This window comes from Tamandua tetradactyla, chromosome 14, assembly GCF_023851605.1.
Source record: "Tamandua tetradactyla isolate mTamTet1 chromosome 14, mTamTet1.pri, whole genome shotgun sequence".
Taxonomy (NCBI): Eukaryota; Metazoa; Chordata; class Mammalia; order Pilosa; family Myrmecophagidae; genus Tamandua; species Tamandua tetradactyla.
The window spans coordinates 55,525,485-55,547,718 of record NC_135340.1 but is presented as its reverse complement, the minus strand read 5'-3'; the positions used below and the strand labels follow the sequence as shown (position 1 = coordinate 55,547,718).

Here is a 22,234-nt window from a genome sequence, read left to right as displayed (position 1 = left end):
AAAATGGCACCGCGGCCCCACTGGGCGCTCCTGGCCTTGGGGGGCTTCGGGAGGTAGGCCTTTGGGGTCCACCCTTCAGGCTGAACAACGGGGGTCCCTTGAGGAATGCCCAGCAGCGCCCCGGGCCTGCCTTGCCCTTGCTCCGCAGAACTTGGAGAGCGAGATAAGCAGCCGCGAGACCCTGACCCAGGCGGTGGTGGGTGCGGGCCATGCGCTGGTGCGGGCCGGGCACTTTGCCGCCCGCGAGGTGGCCGCACGCGTGCGGGGCCTGGAGAGCGCCGTGGGCCACCTGCAGGCGGAGGCGGCGCGGAGGAGGCGGCGGCTGCAGCAGGCACTAGAGGCCCAGCAGTTTCTGACTGAGGTGAGGGGGCGGCCTGGAGAGCACAGGGCCGGGGATCTGGGGCCCACGCACACCCCAAGTGTGTGCAGCCTGGAGGGCACCCCCCGGGGGCTCCTGGCTCTCTGTGTGTCTCTGTTGCCTCCTCAGTAAATGGGCTCCTACCGCCAGGTCTTCCTTCTGCACGTTTCCCAGCAAAAGCGCCACTGGCTTGGTTTTTTATTTGCTCTGCTTCATTCCACTGTTTCTTCAAAACCGGTGGTTCTCAACCTGCGCTTTACATTGAAATCACCTGGAACCTTTAAAAAATTACTGATGCTCAGGCCGTATTCTAGACCCAAATTTGAACCCTCAGGGGTGGGCCCAGGTAGTTTGTTTGTTTGTTTGTTTTTTGTATGGGCAGGCCCCAGGAATGGACCCCAGGTCTCTGGCATGGCAGGCAGGAGCACTGCCACTGCGCCACCGTGGCCCGCCCCCGGGTGGTTTAAAAGCTTTCCAGGTGACCCTAAGGTGCAGCCCTAGGTGGAGAACACAGTGCTCTAATCTTGAGGCGGCACAGCCTAGGCCGGGGTCCCTGTCTGGGGAGGGGAGGCGTGTGGCCCAGGGTAGCCAGATCTGCTGTTGCCGCAGCTCCTGGAGGCCGAGTCCTGGCTGGCAGGTCGGGGCTGCATCCTAGACAGTGAGGACCTGGGCCGGAGCATGGAGGCCACGCGGACCCTCCTGCGGCAGCTGGAGGCCACCAGGAGGGACCTGGAGGGGTTCCAACCCCGCCTAGAGAGGCTGCAGGAGCGGGCTGCGCTCCTGGAGGGCAGGCAGAACCCAGAAAGGTGGGTCAGCACCATGCCCAGCTGGACAGGGGCAGGGGCAGGGGCAGGACACTCCCTACAGGCGCTGGGACTGGCACAGAGAGGAGAGAGGACAGGGCCCCTCTCCAGGCTGACTCTCTCCTGCCTCAGCCCCAAGGTGCTGGCCCAGGTGCGGGTGGTGAGGGAGGCCCACGCGGGGCTGCTGCGCGGCGCGGAGGGCCGGGCGCGAGGCCTGCGGGAGCAACTGCAGCTGCACGGCCTGGAGCAGGAGGCCCTGCTTCTCCGGTCCTGGCTGGCCGGCAAGGCGGCCACCGCCGAGTCCCAGGACTATGGGCAGGACCTGGAAGCCACCAAGGTGAGTGGCTCACGGGCAAACCTACAGGGAGCGTGCATTGAGGGGGCGCAGAGGCAAGGAAGGTGTGCGCTCTGGGGTGGGCAGGACGCCGGGGAGTGAGCAGAGGGAAAGTGGGGGGTCTCTGGGCCCCTGTGGGCTGAGAAGCAGGGCTGGGGAGCGTCGGAGCTCCCAGATGCCGCCAAGGCCTTCGTGAGCTCCGAGAGCTGCCGGACCTCCAGAGTGACCCTGCCTGGCCCCACTCCGCACAGGCGCTGGAAGAGGAGTTTGAGGCTTTTAGGAAGGAAGTCCAGAGCCTGGGCCAGGTCAGGCTGCAGGCGCTGAGGGAGCTGGCCGGCTCTCTGGAGCACAGAGCTCCCGGGCACTTTCCCCAGATTCAAGCCCAGAAGAGCCACATCGAGGCTGCTTGGGAGAGGCTGGACAGGGCAGTAAAGGCCCGCACAGAGGTAGGTGTCCCTGGCCGGGCCAGGAGCAGCCGAGGGGCTGAGGCTGTGCCTGATGCCTGGGCCAGGGCGAGCGGACTCACCACCACTGTGTGTGTGTGTGTGTGTGTGTGTGTAAGTGCATAGGTGTGTGTACATGTGAGTGGGTGTGTGTGACAGCATGAGCAAGCGTTTGTGATATGTGTGTGCGCACCTGTGTATGTGTGGTATGTGCACACGTGTGAATGTGTGTGGTGGTACACGCAGGTGACAATGAGTGTGTTTCCACATGGTGTGTGGGTGTGTGGTGCATGTATCTGTGAGCGGTACGTGTGTGTGGGGGGGGTGTGCACGAGAGTGAGGGCGCGGGTGAGTGCGTGGGGGCAGCTGCCTCCATCTCCCAGCACCAAGCACATTGGGGCCTTCGCCGCCGCCCCCACCCAGCCCACTCCTGGCCCTCTCTGCCGATTTGCCTTCCTTTTTGGTACAGACAGCACAAAACAAGAAGAAACAAAAAGCCGTATCTGCCCAGCTTCTGAGTCCCTCTAAACCCTCCCTAAACCAGACTTCAGATTTGCTGAGGCACCGCCGTGGGCTCTGCTTGCACACCACACACGTGTAACTCAGCTCGATCTCGCCATTGCGGCGTGAGGGGCTCCCTTCTACCCCACTCGCCTCGCTCGCTCTTGCCCTGTAAATGCAGGGAGATCAGCCTTCGGTTCTCTTCCATGGTCTCGGCCCCCAGCCCTCAGCCGCAGCTGGTGGTTTCGATGTCAGCAGCCCGGCTGGCCGAGCCCCTGGCAGCCCGGAAGGCGCCGCCTCACTCCCTGCCTGTCTCCCGGGCGCTGCAGACCCTCTCCTCACTGAATGGCCCCCGGGGCCCTCCCATGCCACCCACAGCACCCACCTCTGTTGACCAGCTCAGCTGCCCCTCCCAGCGTGTTCTGTACCTGGGTTGTAAAAGTCACCATGCCCCAAAAGTCCTCCTTGCCTTAAAAAAGAAGGCGCCTCGGGGGCCGGCCTGCAGGGAGAAAGGGGGGCCAGGGAGCAGAGCTCAGCCCGGAGCTGGCCCTCCCTCCCCTCCAGAACCTGGCGGCGGCCCGCGAGGTCCACGGCTTCGAGCAGGCGGCAGCTGCGCTGCGGGGCTGGGTGCAGGAGAAGGTGGCCCTGACCGTGGAGGGACGCGGAGGCCACGACCTGCTGTCTGTGCGGACGCTGCAGCAACAGCACAGGCGCCTGGAGGTGGGGCACATGCCCCTTCCCCCGAGCCTTGGGTCCTCCCACCCCAGGGACTGGGTACCTCAGCCTGCACCCCAGAAACCCAGATCCCCTCCCCTCAGGGCCCAGGTTGTGGGACAGAGTAGAGGGGCCTGGGAGAACAGCATGAGCTCCACAGAGGGCCAGGGCGCCCTGAGCGCTTGCCTGCGTCGGGTCGGGGCAGTGGGGCCTGACCTTGGGTTCTCATTGCAGAGGGAGCTGGTGGCTGTGGAGAAGGAGGCCGCTCGGCTGCGGGGCGAGGCCCACCGCCTGGGCTGGCTGTACCCCGCAGCTCAGGAGGGCCTGGCCAAGCAGCTGGTCGAGGTGCAGGGGGCCTGGGCCGCCCTGAAGGAGAAGGCCCAGCAGCGGGGCCAGCAGCTGGAGCAGGCTGCCCGGGGCCACGCCTTCCTCCGGCGCTGTGGGCAGCTGCTGTAGGTGATGTCCTGCCTCGGCTGTGGGTTCCGCTCTGCCCTGCGGTGGGGGGATCGCCTGCTCCTCTCGCTCTGTCTGCTCAGCCCAGGCCCTGTCCCTGCCAGTCCTGACACGGCTTCCCTTCCCTGTCCACTCCCACCCCATCCTCAGAGCATGGGCACGGGAGAGGCAGGCGCTGGTGTCCTCGGACGCTCTGGCCAAGGACGTGGCAGGAGCCGAGCAGCTCCTTGGGCAGCTTGAAGAGCTGGGGCGAGAAATTGAGGAGCTGCGCCTTCAGGCCCGAGACGTGCGGCGGGAGGGGCAGCAGCTGGTGGACAGTGGCCACTTCATGTCCCCAGAGGTGCAAGCGCAGAGGGTGGGCCTGTTTGAGCTGGGGATGGAGCCCGATTCCTCCAGGCCAGGAAACCAGGAAAGGAAGAGACGAAATGCGGAGAAAGAGCCAGAGAAGGGGGAAGGGCGGGCGGGCAGGCTGGGGTCTTCCCTGCACGCCCCTAGCATCCCACCCACAGCACCCACCTCCCCGGCAGGTCACAGAGCATTTGCAGGAGCTGGAAGGACTGCTGCAGGAGCTCCAGAAGGCCTGGGCCCTGCGTCGGGAGTGCTGTGAGGAGAGCTGGGGCCTGCAGAAGCTGCAGCAGGGGCTGGCGCAGGCTGAGGCGTGGCTGGCCTCCCGGGAGGGCCTCCTGCTGGACCCCCACTGTGGGGTGAGCGGACCCAGCAGCTACGGCCATGGGGTGGGCCCTGCCGCTCCTCCAGCCCACTGGCCACCCAGGCCAGCCTGCGGAGAGTGAGGGGGAGGCGCTCCGCACCCTGGGAACTGGGCCTCACCTGGGCTTGCTTCTCCCCAGCACTCGATTTCCGATGTAGAGTTGCTGCTCCTCAGGCACCAGGACTTAGAGAAGCTGCTGGCGGCCCAGGAAGACAAGTTTCACCAACTTCAGAGGGTGACAGAGGTGAGGTAGAGGCTGGGCCAGCGATAGGGACCTGAGGCCGGGCAGTGGGACTGGTTCCTGGTCTCAGCCTGGGAGTTGGGGTCCTCCCAGCCCCCCGGGCCCCTCCCGGTCCTCCCCAGAGCTTGCCCACTGGGAAAACCCCATTCTTCCTTCCCAGATGAGAACAATGAGGAGGCAAGGGCACTCTCCGGAAACAGAGTGGGAGGGATTTTATGTGTTTTTCTTACTTTACTTTTTCCATTAAAGTGAAACTCTTGTATCACAAAATGTACCATTTTAACCATTTTAAAGTGTGCAACCCAGTGGCTTTTAGTACTTTCACAATGATGTGCAGCCATCACCGCCGTCTAATTCCTTGACGTCTACAAGACCCCGAAAAGAAACCCCACACCCAGTAAATAAGCAGGCCCCGAGGTAGTGGCCAGTCTGTCACCTTCCCCCTCCCCAAGATGGAGCAGAAGCTGCCACAGCAGTTGAAGGCTGAGGGTCTGAAACCTGGGAGAGCTGGCAGGAGGGACAGCAAATTGACACCCTCCAGGGGAGGCCCTCAAGACACAGGGGGCCGGGAGCTCAGTGGCTGAGACGAGCGACCCACGGCCGGGCGTCCCCATCGGGGCCCTGTCCCTGGAGGGGTGCAGGCAGCGGGAGCCCAGTGGGGCCGCAACCTTGGCAGAAAGGCCTGTGCCCCACAAACAGCCCCTGTGGCAGAGGAACTGAGGGTCATCAGAACAAAGAAGTGGGGGGCCCAGCCCACCCCCAAAGTGGCTCCGTCCTCTGTGCTGGTCCTGACATTTCCTGGGGCCCCATCTGGCATTTTCAGGTTGTAAAGGGTGCCTCCCCAGCAGAGGGGATTTTGGAGCATAAACAGCAGCCCTTCCCTGGGGGGAGGCAGGTAAGTGCCAGGGGGCTCCTTCTCCAGGCAGCTCCCTTCGCAAACCCGCTGGAGGCCTGGCACCTGGGGCTGGTGCACTGCAGGTAGACTCCGCACTGCTCTTGGACAGTTTGGCTCCTTGGGGCCACTGCCCAGCTTCTGCCCCCACCCGGGATCCCCTGCCCCCTCCTCTCCCTCCTCCTCCCCTTGGTTTCCCCCACGGGGACCTTGGTCCACTCCAGTCATTTTCCTGGAGCCTCTGGAGACACACAGACAGGCTTTGACAAGGGCCTGGCTGCGGCGTCCTCTCTGCTTTCTCCCCACAGCCCAGCTCTCGCTCCCAGGAGAGCCACCCCGGGGCCTTCCCAGGGAGCTCCCTAAGCCTGCCCCCAGATGAGAGGGTGGCCGCCGAGGTACCCTGCAGCCTGGGCAGGGCCCGAGGGTGGAGACGAGGCAAAGGGCCAGGAAGGGGTCCTCAGGGAAAAGCTGATATGGCCTTGGTGACCCCTGCCCCTCATCTCTCCTTAGAAAGTGACTTTCACAGCCACCCTTGACCTGGCAGGAGTCCAGCGTGAGAAGCCAGGGGACCTCCGTGGCAGGAAACACACTTTCTCCTTAAGGTGCAGCCACGTGGGGTAAAAAGACACTGGCCGCTGGGACACACTGACTCGGGCAACCCCCTGAGGAGGCCTGGAGGCAGGGAACCCTGCAGGGGCAGAACTTGACCTATCATGTCTTGGTGCCAGGCTGAGCAGTGGAGCAGAGAACCTCTTTGCAGCACCAACTGAAGGGCAGTCTGTGGCATGGCTGCGAGCCCCGAGCAGCGAAACAGGTGGGCACCTGGGAAAGAACTGGGCCCCAAGCTCCTAAGTGCCGCTTAGGGTTTTCTGCCTTCTCCGTATGCATGTCACAGGTGGTATCTTTATACATCTGAGAGGTAAGTGGAATTATTGTCTTTTCTCAATCAAGGAACTTACATGGGGCTCAGAGATGTTAAGCAACATGTCCCAGGTCACACAGCTAATTAACAACAGAGGCAGAGCCAGTCTCAACTCCTTGGCTGCCAAACCTAGGTCCTGTTCCTCCCTCTTTGGAGCCTGAGACTCCTTGAGTCCTTTCATCCAGGATCCTCGAGGATTCTGATCCTCTGAGACTTCCCAGCCATGCTCTGTCTGATCGTGGGGGTTCCTTCTCTAAATTTCTAATCCTCAGACAACTCTGAATAGCACCTCCTTAAGGGTGTCTTGCAGACAGTGGCCAAGCCTGCTTCTGCCATCAGGAGGAACGAAAAAAGCATTCCCCTTTGATCACTTTCTCTCTTCATTGTCATGACTATATTAGGGAATGTTCTGAGGCTACTGGGGCCAGCCATGAGTCCTGCCCCCCACCCCCCCTTTTAAGTCTCTCTGGGCTCCTGGCTCTGATCCTCTCCATCTCGGACACCCTGGGCTTTCTCTGAGACTCTGTCCTTCCAGAATCCCAAAGGGATCTTGAGTTTCATCAGCATTCCCCATCTTCTCCAGGACACACCTGGCAAAATGCGTTGGGGAAAACTCCCCCTATCCTCAGCCCGCATGTGCCCGCCACGCGCGGAAGTTTCGATGTACATGGACCCAGAGCCGTGCTGGGTCTCCGGAAACAGGAGGGGGTCAGGTGCCTGCAGACAGTCCAGCTTCTGGGCAGGGCTGACAGTGGATCTTCCCTTGCTTTGCAGCCCAGAGTCTGAGCCCACAACAGGAATCTGGACTGCTGGGCTTCCCCTGTGAGAGTACTGCTGAGAGGCTGCCCAGAAAGGCAACTCTGCCCAGGTAGGACACCTGGGTAGGGGTGGGGGTTCTTGAGCTTCAGTGGCTGGAATGGATGCTGCCCTCTCAAATCCCAGGTCCCGGGACCCACTCTGCTGGGTGGGGGGCAATCCCCATGTTTGAGACCGTGAGTCACCCCTGGGAAACAGAGTTTTATCTCCTTTGGGTGCAAACCTGCTCACTCTCTGCTGTGACTGCACTCCCCCTCCCCAGATTGGACCACTGTCCCAGCCCAGGGGCTCAAGCCACCACAGCCCTGCCTGCCCCACCTGCCCCACTGGAGGAGATGGGCGTGTGCACAAACAGACGCTCGCAGCGCTGCCAGTTTCCTCACATGGCTGGTCCTGCAGAGAAAACCACATGAGGCTCCCAGTGCCTTTTGCAGTCTTGCCAGACCCAGGGTAAGGGGCACCCAGGTTCCCTCTGCATGTTGCTAGAAAGCTTGGCTGCATTTGCCTGCCTGGGGCCCATGCGTTCCTCACATTTTATTCTCCCCTCGCATCTTCCCTCTTGAAGCCATCAGTATGCAGGACAGCCGGACCCCTCCCCACCCCTTACTTGTAGCCCTGCTGTCTGCCGGGAGCTGCTCCTGCAGTCCAAAGACCCAAGGGGAAAGGGAGCCTTACTGTTGTAGAGAAGCTCAGGAGTCGGGACACCCACGGACTGCAGATATGGCATGACTGACCAGGGGCGGGGGCGTGGGAAGGTGGGAAAACATGGGTTAAAGTCTGGGAACAAGTGGTTCATATTTAGCTACGTCTGCCTCTCCCTGGAGGAGCTGGCCCCATGTAGATGCTCAGCCCCCTCACCGCCATCTCCCTCCCAGGCCCCCAGTGGGTATCTGGGCTCTTCACTAGAGGAGACACTCGGGGTTGAGTGAAGGCAGGGCAGGGGTTGAAGATGGCAAACGTATAGCAAAGCCTTCCCCTGTGGCCCACAGATGAGCCTGGATCTCTCTCACACTCACGCACACATAGCCTGTGCCTGAAGGGCACTGATCCCGTAACGGGGCAGGCAGCCATGGCCGTGGCATCTGGGACAGGTACCCACCTACGCTCTGTGTCTCTGCCACGGGCCCAGGGTAGAGCCTGAGAGCTGCTCGCCAGGGTGGGCAGATAGAGTGAGTTGGGCCATCAGAATCAAGGCAGTTGTTTCCCATTTCCCCCACCCCACCCAACCGTGGTCACTCTTGCCGCTGCCTGTCCACTCCAGTACCTGCTCCCTGCTTCGTGCTAGAAGGTGGGTGTTCCAGGGAAGGCCAGCAGCTGGGGCGCCTGTGCCTGGAGAAGATTCTGGGGCATCGGGGCCCTAAATTCCTGTCTCCCTGTTCTCCAGACAGGATCAGGCCCTGAAGTGAACCCCGAGGTGGCACCAAATCTCAGGGGTACAAGCAAGGACACCCCGTAGGGAACGACAGCAAGACTCAGCTTCAGGTCTTTGGGCATCCTTCCCGCAGTGCTCAGACCCAGGCTCTGCCCAAAGCCAGGCCAGGCACCCAGGACCAGCTTCTAGAACAGACACCTGGCTGTGAGCTGGAATGATGCCGTTGGTGCTGTGGGGGTTGAAATTGTGTGTCCCAGAAAAACATGTTCTTAGACTTATCCCATCCCTGTGGGGACCTGCTGTATATAAAATCTCTTCCAGATGTTACTTCAGTTAAGGTGTGGCTCAGATGAGCCTGGTTGGGCTTTAATGGGGATTACTGGAGTCCTTTATAAGCAGAGTGAAAGTGAGACAGAAAAAGTCACAGGAAGGAGCCGGAAGCCAATGGGACCCAGGGAAGCCAGCAGAGACCACTAAGGGCACCACTGTGTGACAGAAAAGAGAAGCGTCAAGGACTGCCAGCCCCAGCAGGTCAGTCTTCTGGGAGAAAGCATCACCTTGTGACACCTTGACTTTGTACTTCTCCAAGTCTCAAAACCATGAACCAATAAATTCCCACTGTTGAAGCCAACCCATGGCATGTTATTTGATTTAGCAGTCAGAAAATTAAAACAGTGCTGGGCGCTTTCTTTGGCTCATCCGGCCGCAGGTCTGGCTGGAAGCAGCCCTGTGACCTAGTCCTCGGCCTCAGCCCGCGGTCCCTACCGGGGTGAAGAGGACAGGTATGTTGGCTGCCATTGCGGGCAAGTCTGCTCATCTGAGACGGGCCAGGGTTATGGCAACAGAGACCTCCAGGCTGAGCCGGCCTCCTCTAACAGTCACCCCCCCTACCAGGAAAGGCACCAAGCGCAGGGCACAATGGACATGAGAGCTCTGCTCCTCGGGGGACACCCATGCTGCCCAGCCAGCTCGTTAAGGTACCTGGGAAACACTCTGTTGTTTTATTTTTAAGCTAGTCTTGCCGCATGCACCCAAGACCCTGGAATGGCCTGCCTTTCTAAGCAGCAGGACAGATATGCACAGAGAAGGCTTCACATTTGTCTGAGTCTCTGTAATGTATAAAGTGCTCTATTTCACTGTGTACAACTACTCAAGATAGCAAGGAAAGGAGAACAAATACAGGTTACAGAGCTTGAATACTTCCACAAATATGGTCAATAGAGCTCTGGACTCCACCCACATTTACCTCCCACCCCTTTCTGCTCTCCTGGGCCGCCCCAGAACCTTTGGACCTTAAGTCATCCCCTGCTTCAAGAAGGAGCCAGCTCTGGCCCACTCCATGGAGACCCAGCGCCCAGCAGCACCTATGGCTCCGCCCCCCTCCTGGCCTGCTGAAGGAGGGAGGGGCCCAGCCTGCCAACTGCCTGGGCTTTGGTGCTCAGACTGGCCTCAGTGCTGGGGCTGCTGGTGGCTTCAGGCCCCCATCTGGGCGTGCTCCTGGGCTAACCCCTCATGCAGCATCTCATGCCTGGACATGACCGGATCACCCAAGCCCCAGAGGCCCCGGAGCGCTTGGTAGTGACAGTAGGTTGCAGCCCCAGCTGCAGAGCAGACCTGGAGCGAGCCAGGAAGAGTCCGGGGTGGGGCAGGCCGAGGCCGGGGGCGGGCTCACTCGGGCCCGCGCGCCCTGTGCTGCCGTCTCCGCTGCACGGCCTCCCGCAGCGCCTCCAGCAGCCACTCCCGGCTGTTGCAGATGTTGTAGCGCGCCAGGCGGAGCAGCTTGTCCGTGTCCTCCGGGCTGTAGGTCAACTTCGTGTAGTGGTAGGGAGAGTCGGATGAAGACAGGTTCACCGTCCCAGCCTCCTTCTCCTCGGGTGTGCGCCGGACCCCTGGGGAGAGAGTGTGGCCTCGGCAGAGAGGGAAAGTGCACCCAGGGCAGGCGTGGGGCGGGCAGCGGAGGGGCATGCGGAGGGAGGGGGTGTATGGGGAGGGGCTGGGAAGGGGCGCACCAGGGGCCGAGTACTCCTGGAAGGAGTCGTTGACCAGAGGGAAATGCAGCACGACAGGCGCCTCGGGGCGGTCGGGGTCCGCAAACCGGTGGCACTCGCCGGGCCGGAGCTGCTCCTCCGGAGTGGGCGAGATGGGCGGGAACGGGATCGCCTGCTCCCGGCAGAATTGGCCCAGGAGCTGCAGCTGCTGCAGAGGGCGGCAGAAGCTGTGTCAGAGACACAGACGGCCACCTGGGCCGAGGGACGTGGAGATTCCTTAAAGGCCACACAGGACTTCCTGAATGCCAAATCAAAGCCTGGTAATTGGACCTCACAGACAAAGCCAGAGCAGATGCTCTGAATCTGACAGTCCTCTGGTTGCATCTCCCCTGGAGCTTGGCTGAGCTGGGCTGCAAATAACCCTCCAGTTCTGAAATTGGGAAGCAGCCACCTCCCAATCACTATTTCAAGGAGGGGGATCCCAGAAATATACATCCATACAGGGGTGCAGATACCGCCAAGGGAAAACAAATACAAAATACATATGAAAGGCAACTTCTCCATCACCGCAGCTTCCTAGAACAGAATACATGACCCGGTGGGAAATTTGATAAAATCCACAGTGTCATATTCACATGGCATCACAGTCACAGCTCCTAAGGGAATCACTGAGAGTTTTTCTAAAGCTGAACTGGATTCTGGACTTCCAAGGCGGAGTCCCCAAGGGAGCAGGAACCAGGATGTTAGTCCAACTGAAGACAGGCCAGGCCTGTCACCTCCCACCTTCCAGGCTTGCCCGACACCCCAGGTCCCAGCGTAAGAGGCGGGCCACAGCTCCCGCCCGCCCAACCTGAAAGGCCCCATGAAGGTTGTAATCCAACGACAAGATGAGGTCCACGTCCCGTGTGGGCCGCAGGAGGGGTGGGCAGCTGGTGTTGATAAAGTAGCCAACATCCAGCAGGCAGAGGTGAGGTTCTGCAGGCGTCAGCTGGTTGGGAAGGCCGTCCAGTTTGGTGGCTAGAAAAGTTTGGGGGGTAGGGGTGGCAATTATCATCGATGCTGAGAGCAGAGGCTCCTCTGGCCTGATGGTGATTCACTGATGCTGGTGGAAAGCACTGGCCTTTGGCTCCTGCTGGCTCCTGTTGAAGCAGCACCTCCTCTGACTGCAGCCCTGAAGGTGGACCCTGTATCCCCAACTTAGGGAGGAGGAAGAGGCCTGAGAAAAGGAGCTCTGGCTTCAGGCAGCCCAAGGGACTGAGCTGAAAGGGTCTGGTGCCAAAGGGGGGTGCGGGGCGGCAATGGAAACTGAGTGGAGACCGGGGCTGCCTGGACCAGAGACCCAAGGTTCAGGGGGTCATGGAAAGATTTGGGGGAGCTGGGACCAAGGGGTGAAAAGTGAATACCTTTCCAGGTAGAGAAGTGAGGATGCCAGAAATAGTCTTTGTGGAATTGGAGGCCATACAAGAAATTGTGGGTGGCCTGGGCAAGTGGGCGCCACGTCAGAAGGTCAGTGAAAAACTCAGCTATCCTGCCAGCTGCCGTGGGTGCTTCTTCTATCTTCAGAAGGGGAACCTGCTCTTTGTCTGCACAGCCAAGAGAGTGGGGGAAGCAGCCTTGAGGAAATGGGGACCCTTGGATCTTGACCCCAACTTCTGTGGTCAGTGACCCTGGGGTGGAGGGAGAGTTGAGACCCCCAAAGGTCAGACTGCAGTCCCTCACCAACCCCCAAACAGAGCCCCAATCTGCTGGAGGTGGAGCCCAAGCACCTACCCAAGCTGGCCTGATCCTGAGCCCAGCGGTCCCAGAACTCACTGGGCTCTGAGGCCCAGTATAAGCTGTCCTGGAGGTTGGTTGCATACAGGTTGCTCCAGATACCTGAGAGTAAACATGAGGGGAAGAGAGTCCCACTCCCCACCCCCACCCCCTCACATCCTACCCCTTCCCCACCGCCCATTCTGGAGCAGGAAGCCTCTCGCAGTGACTGAGCCGGCTGAGTTGAGGGCCCGCCCCCTCCCCCAGGCCCATTCTCCCCACCGATGCCCCAGCTTCTCCAACTTCCCAGATCCCCTCACCTTCGAGGAAGCAGATGCGGGACTCGGGGAGCCGCCTCATCAGCCGCCCCATGAAGAACTCGGAGCCGAAGAGCTCGGAAGGGATGAAGGCCCCGTACTTGGGGAAACCGACCTCGTAGGGGGAGAACTCGCACCACTCTGTGAGAAGGCCGTGCCTCAGCCCTGGGGCCCCTTGGGCACCCATGCACCCACAGGCTCCACTCCAGGGTGGCCTGGTAACGAGGCCTTCTTGCTGGGACTTAAGTCATGGGGCCTGGGGCCCTTGCCCCTTTCCCAAGGATCTGGGTGATGGGTAGGATGACAGTCTCAAAACCCTGGGACCTGGCTCAGAAGGAGGAGTGGGAGGTATGAAAAACCCCCTCCTGCCCAAAGGCCCCAGAGTAAAACCACTACTTCCTGCCCGCTGTCCCCACAAACAGAGAGAGCACAGGTCTCGGGTCCCGGGATACTCACCCCCAAATTCGAAGGTGGTCAGGTTCCGCCCTTTGGTGTTGAGGGCACAATAGATAGGCAGAGGGTTCTGGCCGCGACACAGGGCCTCCCGCTGATCTGAGAGTTTGTAGTCATGAGGCTGAGGGGAAGATGGTTTGGAACCTAAACCCACAGCTTCCTGGTACCTGGAGGCTTTCCCACGCTCTGCCGTCCACAGCTGCTCGCCATCTCCTGCCTTTGTTGTGGCTTTAGCTGTCCCCCTGCCCAGGCTGCCCCGGCCCCATACCTCATCGTGCAGCAGCGCCTCGTTGATGAGCGCCCACAGGTTGGTGAAGCAGGAAGGGTGGCCCAGCTGGGCTCGCTCGGCCAGCTCCTGCCGGTATCGCCTCAGCTGCCTGGGGGCCAGCACGCCCAGCTTGCTTTTAGTCACCTGGCTCTTCAGCAACTCGGTAGGTCCCTCCAGGTCCTTCTGAGACCAGTCTGGGTCCTCATAGAGGTTGGACAAGGCCCTGGGCAAAGGCAGCTGTCACTCAAGGACCCCATCCAAACCCCACATCCCCGAAGCCAGGGAATGTCCTGTTCCAGGACAGCAGCCTGGGAGGCACCTTGCCAAGAAATCAGGGCGAGGGCTAAGGCCAACTCTCCATCAGAGACAGTAAGCCCCCGAGGGTCCCCTGTGCACGTTTCTCCCTGGCACGTGCATTCTCTCAGCCCCTTCGATTTGGTCAGAAAGGCTGATGGGACCTAAGAGAGCTTGACCAGCTGGAGCCTCCTCCCCAGGACCCAACCAGCCACCCCCAGGCTTCTGCATTCAACCTGTCACCAGCTCACCAGGTAGAGCCCGAAGCCCCCGTGATGTACGAGATGCAGTCCAAGAGGCCCAGGTCCCTCAGGCCAGCCAGCTGCCCGTACAGGGCTGTCATTGCCCGGATCCCACCACCCGTGGCCATTACAGCCACCACTGGGATCTGGAAGAGAGCCCTGTCCTTAGCAGGGTGGTGGGGGGGAGGCCAAGCCGTGGGAAGAGATTGCAACTGGTCAAGCGCCCTTCAGCTCACCCCAAAATGAGGTAGGCCAAGGTCTGATCTTGGCCCTTGGGACCTGTTCTGAGTCAGGCCTGCTGCAGGGGGTCTAGTTAGAAATAGCCTCATGAGGGTCAGGCTCCTCTGGTTTTAAGGACTCTGGGAAGAATGAGCCAGACGAGTTCCATGCACCGCCTTGTCCACAGGCCCTGAGAAGTCTGGTGATCATAGTTTTGAAACCCTGGGGCCACCTTAAACATTCCCCATATGGCCATCCCTCCTCCCTTCCAAGGTCCAGGCTTAAAACAAAGAAAAGGAAAGCTACCCCAGGGAGAAACTCCCTTCTGGGAGCTTCAGAGGCTTCATGCAATGCTCTGCAGGTATCAATCTCTTTTCCACCTCTAGTGATGAGGGAAGCAGGGTGTGGGCGGCAGACAAGAGCAGATATAAGCCCTGCTTGGCTCTGGTCTGCTGACAGAGCTGATCGAGGCCCACCCAGTCCCAGGAATCAGCACTGGGCGCTGGGCCCAAGCAAGCCGGAGGCCCCCCACCCGCCCAGCACAGGCCCCTGACCTCATCCTCCCGTAGGTCTCCTTCCAGCTGCAAGACCTGCTTCAGAGCCTGGGCCACCACCTGCCTCCTCCTGCTCAGGAAGGCCTGCTCCTCAGGGCAGGGCCCACAGCCCAGCCGCACAGCCAGCTCCCTTGGCCTGGGTGGGAAAGAAGGGACTGTGAGGCAACGCCCAGCCCCATCAGAGAGAGGGAAGTTAGGCCTGCCCTCCATCCAAAGAGAGGAGCCTCTCTCCTCTCCACTTCTCAATCCTCTCCCACTCCTGTCAGGAGACTCTGGAGTTTAAAGCCTGTGGAGTGCGAGGGGGAGAAGACGCTCCCAGACCCCTAAAGAACACCCTAGGGGGACAGGGCGAAGCAAACTCACAGGACAGGGAATCTCGGGGACAAAAGAAGGCCAGATCCAGGGTCCTGGGAGCAGATCGACCCCTGGGGCAAGACTGGGCTGGTAGATCTCACCACCCAGTCTCAGCTTCTCTTCCTCAGCCAAAGGGGAATGTGGGGATAGGGGGGCACACAAACATCTTCCTTTAAATCTGGAATTCCCACCTCATTTCAGGGAGAAGCTACTCTCCCAAACACATGGAAGGCCAGGGTGGGTGACCACTCTTATTTCATGAGGGCTATTTAAGGTCCATCCACAACAGCTTCCACAAAAGGGCAGGCTCCCTTCTTCTCTTGGTTTCCTGCTCTCTCCATGCCCCAAACCATCATACACTCTTCCCCTTTCCACCTGCTTTTTTTTAAATTGTAGTAAAATATGCATAACTTAAAATCTACCATTTTAAACATTTTAAGAGGCTAATTCAGTGACAGTAACTATCACCACTACTTCCAGAAACTTTACTTCATCCTGAGCAGAAACCCAGTGCCCATTAAGGAATAATTCCCACCTCCCACCTTCCCTCTTCCCTGCCCCTGGTAACCTCCATTCTACCTTCTGTCTCTACAGATACGACCATGTGCTGGTTTGAAAGGGTGTATGTACCCTAGAAAAGCCATGTTTTAATCCTAATCCCATTTTGAAAGGCAGCTGTTTCTTCTAATCCCTATTCAGTATTGTATGTTGGAAACTTTAATTAGATCATCTCCCTGGAGATGCAACTCAATCACACAAGAATGGTTGTTAAACTGGATTAACAGTTTATGTCTCCACCCATTCCAGGTGGGTCTTGATTACTTTACTGAAATCCTATAAAAAAGGAAACATTTTGGAGAAAGGAGAGATTCAGAGAGAAGAGAGAACAACAGAGCCACAAGAAAACCACAACAAAGAATACCACAGAACCACAAAGCAGAGAGTCCACCAGCCAGTGACTTTTGGAGATGAAGAAAGAAAACGCCTCTCAGGAAGCTGGAAAGGAAGCTAGCAGATGACACCGTGTTCGCCATGTGCCCTTCCAGCTGAGAGAGAAGCCCTGACTATGTTCGCCATGTGCCTTCTCACTTGAGAGAGAAACCCTGAACTTCATCAGCCTTCTTGAACCAAGGTATCTTTCCCTGGATGCCTTTGATTGGACATTTCTACAGACTTGCTTTAATTGGGATATCGCCACAGCCTGAAAACTGTTAACTTGCAACTTATTAAATTCCCCTTTTTAAAAGCCATTCCATTACATTCCAGCAGCTAGCAAACTAGAACAGACCCATTTTGGATATTTCATGTAATTAGAATAATACAATATCTGTCCTTTTGCGTATGACTTATTTCATATATCAGAGCTTCGTCCATTTTTACAGCTGAATTTTAAGCATATACCACATTTTGTTTGTCCTTTCATCTGTCACTGGACAGTTGGGCCAGTTCTGCCTTTTGGCTAGTGTGAATAATGCAGCTAAGCACATTGATGTACAAGAATCTGTTCAAGTCCCTGTTTCCAGATTTTTGGGTATATACCTAGAAGGAGGACTGCAGGTCCTATGGCAATTCTATTGGTTAACATCTCCAGAACCACCAAACTCTTTTCCCCACCTGTTTTTCCAGACAAACATTTGTCAAGTGCCTCCTGGCTAGGCACACACTTCTCTGACTAAAGCAGAAGCACAAATCAAGAGGTGATGAAGGGCACCCCACCATGCTACAGACCCCCTCTAGTACGCCTAGCCCCCTCCTGGGAGCAAACCCTGAGCAGCTTCAGAGGGGATCTGTGGCAGCTGTAAGGCGAGTCGCTCCTCCAGGCAAGAGCCTGACTGGCAGCTGCCCCTGCCCAGCTTCTTCTCCCCATCCTGCTGCCTCTCACAAGGCCTTTTGCATCCCCCAGCCCAGCCTCTCACCCTTCTTCTTTCTTCAGCTCCACCTCCATCAGGGGCTCCTGAAAAACATGCATGTTCCACTCACAAAGGCTGGCCACCTGCAGCCCAACTCCATTTCTCTCATCCCACCCTGGCCGCACCCTCATGGGGTCCCCATGCTCCCTTAGGCCCCTGAGCTCTCAAACACCTCTCCCTAGGTCCACGGCCTGGCCACAGGAGCAGGCATGTCATTTCAAGGCCTGGGGTCTGATGTCCAGCCCAGCCCAGGCACCCAGTGACCTCTGGGGGCCAGTACCTGGGATGTTGGGAAGACCAGCCTCACCAGTTGACCAGAGGGCAAAGCCCTGAGTGGTACCTTCAGTTGCTCTTGGGGGGCATCCTGCAAGGAGACATGGAGGTAGACCTAAGAATCTCTACCCTTCCTCTCCTGACAAGGACCCAACCCACTCCCCAGGGAGTACCAGAGGAGATACAAAGGAACCAAAGGAGGCAGACATGGACCCCCCACACTCTTCCCAGGGTGCCTGGCCGTTGCTGGTAAAGAGGGGCTCAGACAGTGAGCAGAGGGACAGCCAGGAGGAGATGCTGAGCGAAGGAGGGGTGAGAGCTTCTGGGGGACCACTCTTGGGAACGAGGTACTACCTGCAGATGAATACTCAGCTCTTGCTCCCAGCAGGCTGGGCAGTGGAAGCAGAAGGAGCCAGTGCCCACGGAGGTCTCCTGCGGACCTTCCCAGGACCCAGGAATCACAAGCTGAACTCTGCCCTCTGACCCTGGAGACAGGAAGCCAGGCAGAGAGGCTCGGAATGGGATCCCTACTTACAGGGACCTTCATCTTGCCCTGGAAGGCACCCCGGCCCCTGCTGAAATGAGATGGTGCCTCCACCTCATTCCCTCTGCGAAAGACTAAAGGAGAAAGCTCAGATCCCAGGGAGTCCCAGGATGGGCTCACTCCCCAGCCCCTCCTCCTGCCTTTGGGGACTGAAGGCAGGTATTACATGGCTCCCTCCTGAGTGGGCAGCTCAGAAAAGGGGAAGGCAGGTGCTGAGGGCTGGGGACTGTCGCAGGGGGTGGGAAGGACTCACCCTGCTGGTCTCCCTCCTTGTTCAGTTGCACATGCAAGCAGGAGAGCTCCCGGGCCTGAGTTATCAAGAGAGACCCTCACACACCAGCTCTGCCTCTATCCAAGAACCCTGCCCTCTAGACGCCCTGGCTCCAACTCCTCAGCACTTCACCGCCCTGACCGTGACATTTGCTTGAGACTGCATCCCCTTGAAGGACTGAAATCCCAGGGTTCCCCCCAGTGAGCCCCACCCCCACCCGGCCACCCCCAGAGCACAGTCCTAGACTCACCACCAGGATGCCGTTGCTGACGAGCCGCTCAGCACAGTCTGTCCTGGGAAGAGTCCCCGGGGGACCCTTAGCAGGAGTCCAGGTTCTCAGCCCCCAAAGAGTCCTGAGCGCCTCCCCCACCACGGATGTTTCCCGGGGGAGAGGGCCAGCTCTGGCACCGGGGCCTCTATGCTGCCTAAGAGGAAGCACCCTCTCCCGGGAATTTCCCCAGAAGCCCCGGACTCACAGACTCTGTAGCCGAAATTCAACTTCCAGCCACTCCTCACTCTGGAAAAAGAAACAAGTTAGAAGGGGGCAGAAGAGGCGTGTGTGTGAGTGTGCGCGCTTGGATGTGCGCACACGGCTGGGTCCCGACCCAGGTGCAGCTGGCGGTGCTGCGCTTCAGCAGAAGGGAAAGGGCGGGAAGGGCCGCTGCCCACCTGCAGGCCGCTCTGCCCGCATTGCTGGTCTACTGCAAGAAAACTGCCCCCTGGCTCAGGGGCCAAGGACAGAGGTGGAACTGCTCTTTGATGGAGGGCAGCTCTGGGAGCCAAAGGCCTCTGAATGCCAGGGGAGCCTGGGCCACTCCCAGGAGAAGAGGGGCATCTCCTTAGCTATCCCTCAAAGCTTCTCCCTTTCCCAGGATTCAGGCTGCAAGATGTCCAATCCCCACAGGCCCCCACGCCCTCCTGCCCAAATGCGACCTTGCCTGCGGGCTCAGCGAGAAGCTCTCCCGCCGGAACTCCCCGTCCCGCAGGGTCCCTGCGTCAAACAACACTGACAACACAGGGTCATCTTTGGTCAACAGGTCCTGGTCAAAAACTTTCAGTTCCACCACATTCTGGAAGGAGAACAGAATGAGAGGGCCGCGGGAAGGAGGGATGGGGTGGTAAGGTGAGAAGGCAGGAACAGGAAAAGAAGGGGGACAGGTGGCAACCAGTGGCCGAGCCCACCTTGAGCTGCCTGTGGATTCGGAAGTGAAAGCTCTGATTCCAGACGGGGCTCCTGCAGTTCCTGATGGTGCGTGTCTGGAACCTGTGGCTGGAGGCCGTGGGCAGCCACAGAGTCACATAACAGTCCGAGGGGGTCACTGCGGGAAAGAACAGTGGCCCAAGTGCTGGCCAAGAGGCCCTCCCAACCTCAGCCTCCCAAAGTCCACTTCCATCCATCACAGGAGCCCTGGGAGACCTAGAGACCCATGCAGAATGGGGATGGGTCAGAAGGCAGAAGGGGAAGTCCAAGAACCCCAGCCTCCACTTCCACCCAGTATCACCCCTCAGTATCTTCCTTTCTCTACTCCTCTGTTGGCCCAGCCCTACTCACATCTCCTCCCCTTGCCCCTGCCCCCACTCAGAGTGCAGCTGCAGTACTGGTCTCCCCTCCCGGCCCAGACACAGGGCTGGGGGAAGCATGCACTCACCTAGGTCCTTGGAGGGCAGGCCATGGGCCTGCAGGATGCGAATGGTGAGAAGACAGGTCCCAGGCACTTTTGCCTGCACAGGAGATGAAGGGAAAACCCTTGCTGTAGGCTGATGGGGCCAAAGGCAACAGGAGCCAAAAAGAGGCTGGGGCAAATCCGCAAGGTCTAACCCTGAACCCAACCATAGAATCAAGGAGGAGATACTGTTATCTCCATATTAACCACAGCCAATCCTTACATAACATTCTATGCCCTATTCTGCCCCCAAAGCTTTACATATATCAGCTCATCTAATCATCACAACAACCCTATGCCTTGGGAACTATTTATCATGATCAAACCCACAAGGAAACTGAGGAACAGAATGGTTTAGTACCTTGCCCAGGGTCCAGAGGCAGGACTGGAACCCAGGTGGACTAGGTCCAGAGTTGTTCTCTCAACCACCATACAAACCTGCTTCCATCTCAGGGTTCAGCACACTTTCCCCACCCCACATCCTTCATACCCTTGCTAAGCAGCTCTGAGCCTGGTCTTGTGAAGCTAGGCAGGGAGAGAAAGAGGCATGCCAGGGCCCGGCCTGCTCTTGGACCTGGGGTGAGCTGCTTCCCATCCTGCCCATCCCTGGCCAGGGCACAGGCTCTCTGCTAGGATTGGAACAAAAGTTATCAGCTCAGACTGGCCACAGGTTATCAAGTTCTAGTTCCACCAGGTTCTGCGAGGTGAGGCTAAAGAGGTTCCTGGGAAGCTCCATCCAAACCCACTCCCGTGGTTCTGGGAATGTTGGCCCTGCCAAGTATGCCAGGGCAGGGAAGCCTGTGCCAACTGGTCCTCCCTTTGGCCTTCAGCCCCACCTCGGGAAGACCTCTGATGGATGGAGTCCAGGGAGTTCCCTGATCACAGGGAGAGCTGAGGAAGCTCACCCATCACTGTCAGCCCCGGGCCCCCACATGCCAAGCAACTGAGTCAGAGGGTGCACCGGAGTGGCCACTTCCCTTTGGGGCCCCAGAAAGGCAGCCGGGAGCCTCTGAGTTCCCCAGGCCCAAATCCACAGCGCCTGGGAACAGAAAGAACTCAGGATGGACCCCAGCCCTGGAATGCTGCTTCTTCCCTGGCTGCTGCTCACTGCCTGGACCCAAGGTTGACTATCAGCCCACTCTACACCTGGAGAAGACACAGCTCCAGCCCCTCCTGAGAGATAGACACCTGCCCAACCTGCGTTAGCTAGGGCCCGGGTAGGGATCCAGAATCAGAGAGGGCCCAGTGCCCTGCCGGGCCTTACCAGAGCCATGGAGACGCGTTCTTGGAGCAAGGAAGGACAGGGCAGTAGCCACAGGACTGAGGACTGTCAGATCTTTAATCTAGAGCCGGGGTGTCCCAGCTGCCTAGAACTCCTCCCTGGTCCCTCCTACCTACCTCAACCGCTCCACCCAGGCCTCACACCCACTCTTGAACCAGCCACTCACCCAGGAAATGAGGCATCTTAAACCTATACTAGAGCCACTGCCACCCTAGTATGCGGGCTCGATACCACTGGCCTGCCAGCTGTGTGGACAACCCACTCTCTACCAGCCATCGGGCCTCCCCACCCAGCCCGATCTCCTAGCCCTTCCTTAGAGGAGGGGGTTTCCCAGAAGAATTTGGGTGAAGAAGAAAAGGCAAATGGAAGGTGGGGGCTTCAGGGGCCACTGAGTCTGAAAGCAGGAGTGGGCTCCTGGAACAGCAAGAAAGAAGGGCCAAGCCCCCCATCTATGGGGTCTTTCGCAACCTTGGGATGCTAGTGGGACAGGAATTCCCAGTCCTGACTGAGGTGCTGGGCCAGCCTGAGAGGAGCACCCTGGGGCCCTGCAGCACCTGGCAGGGGCGCGGCTGTTATATAAAACTGTCCTTCAAAGCCAGGGACGCGTGGCCTCCGTCATCGGAGCTGGGTGCTGGGCACTGGGCGGCAGGCTCGGCAGGTGTCTGTCTCCCAGGAGGGGCTGGAGCTGTGTCTTCTCCAGGTGTAGAGTGGGCTGACAGCCAGCCTGGGGCCCAGGCAGTGAGCAGTAGCCAGGGAAGAGGTAGGGTCCCCAGGCTAGGGATCCATCCTGAGTTCTTTCCACCCTGGGGTCCAGAGGGGAAGGGGGATTGGGAAGCAGGGAACAGCCCCCCGGGGCAGTGTGGGCTGTGGGGCAGGGAAGGTATGGGGAGGGAGGGCCAGGGGCTTCTGCCCCTCCCCTCCTTGTTCTCACTGACACAGGGAATTACCCCCAGGGGACCATGGAGCTGAGCAAGAAAAGTAAACAAAGCAGGAGCAAAGCCCGGAGCCAATCAGGCCAGGCTGGAGAGTTACAAGACAGACCAACGCTAGCCTGCCCACCCCTGCCCAGTGAGGTGCTACAGTGGGCATCAAGGACAGAGGAATCTGGGCTGCAGCTCCTCAGGCCCAGGCCTGCACCCAGCCCTCACCCCCAATTAGGGCCACCCTGTAATGTTTGCCGGAAACTTCAGCCCCTCACCAGACCTTGGAAGGCAAATGCACAACACGTGAGTCACAGCTGCTGTTTATTGAACGCTTCCTCTGTGCCACTGGCACAGTACAGATCTCACCT

General features: G+C 59.1%; 2 protein-coding genes across 2 annotated transcripts in view; one reads left to right on the top strand and one right to left on the bottom strand.

Annotated features, from left to right (window-relative positions):
* SPTBN5 (spectrin beta, non-erythrocytic 5) overlaps nt 1–10,219 on the top strand; it is a 48,618-nt gene extending 38,399 nt beyond the window's left edge. The window contains exons 52-67 of the mRNA XM_077127548.1: nt 149–361; nt 968–1,164; nt 1,294–1,498; nt 1,747–1,941; nt 3,004–3,159; nt 3,388–3,605; nt 3,757–3,946; nt 4,134–4,310; nt 4,455–4,559; nt 5,380–5,451; nt 5,757–5,843; nt 5,959–6,050; nt 6,177–6,262; nt 7,145–7,238; nt 7,449–7,636; nt 8,571–10,219. Of these exons, the coding sequence (XP_076983663.1) occupies nt 149–361; nt 968–1,164; nt 1,294–1,498; nt 1,747–1,941; nt 3,004–3,159; nt 3,388–3,605; nt 3,757–3,946; nt 4,134–4,310; nt 4,455–4,559; nt 5,380–5,451; nt 5,757–5,843; nt 5,959–6,050; nt 6,177–6,262; nt 7,145–7,238; nt 7,449–7,599 (2,238 nt within the window). The 3' untranslated portion in view covers nt 7,600–7,636; nt 8,571–10,219. The remainder of the gene's footprint in view (nt 1–148; nt 362–967; nt 1,165–1,293; nt 1,499–1,746; nt 1,942–3,003; nt 3,160–3,387; nt 3,606–3,756; nt 3,947–4,133; nt 4,311–4,454; nt 4,560–5,379; nt 5,452–5,756; nt 5,844–5,958; nt 6,051–6,176; nt 6,263–7,144; nt 7,239–7,448; nt 7,637–8,570) is intronic.
* PLA2G4B (phospholipase A2 group IVB) lies at nt 8,933–21,520 on the bottom strand. The gene is made up of 20 exons (XM_077127545.1): nt 20,926–21,520; nt 19,647–19,719; nt 19,180–19,316; nt 18,936–19,067; nt 18,474–18,514; nt 18,248–18,290; nt 17,980–18,034; nt 17,537–17,667; nt 17,190–17,273; nt 16,916–16,953; nt 14,646–14,781; nt 13,882–14,018; nt 13,337–13,559; nt 13,072–13,189; nt 12,619–12,756; nt 12,317–12,421; nt 11,950–12,129; nt 11,397–11,563; nt 10,568–10,754; nt 8,933–10,447 (listed from the first exon to the last, which is right to left on the bottom strand). The coding sequence occupies exons 1-20, from the start codon at nt 20,932–20,934 to the stop codon at nt 10,227–10,229; spliced, it is 2,355 nt and encodes a 784-aa protein (XP_076983660.1). The 5' UTR covers nt 20,935–21,520; the 3' UTR covers nt 8,933–10,226.
* Between the last annotated feature and the right edge of the window lie 714 nt (nt 21,521–22,234).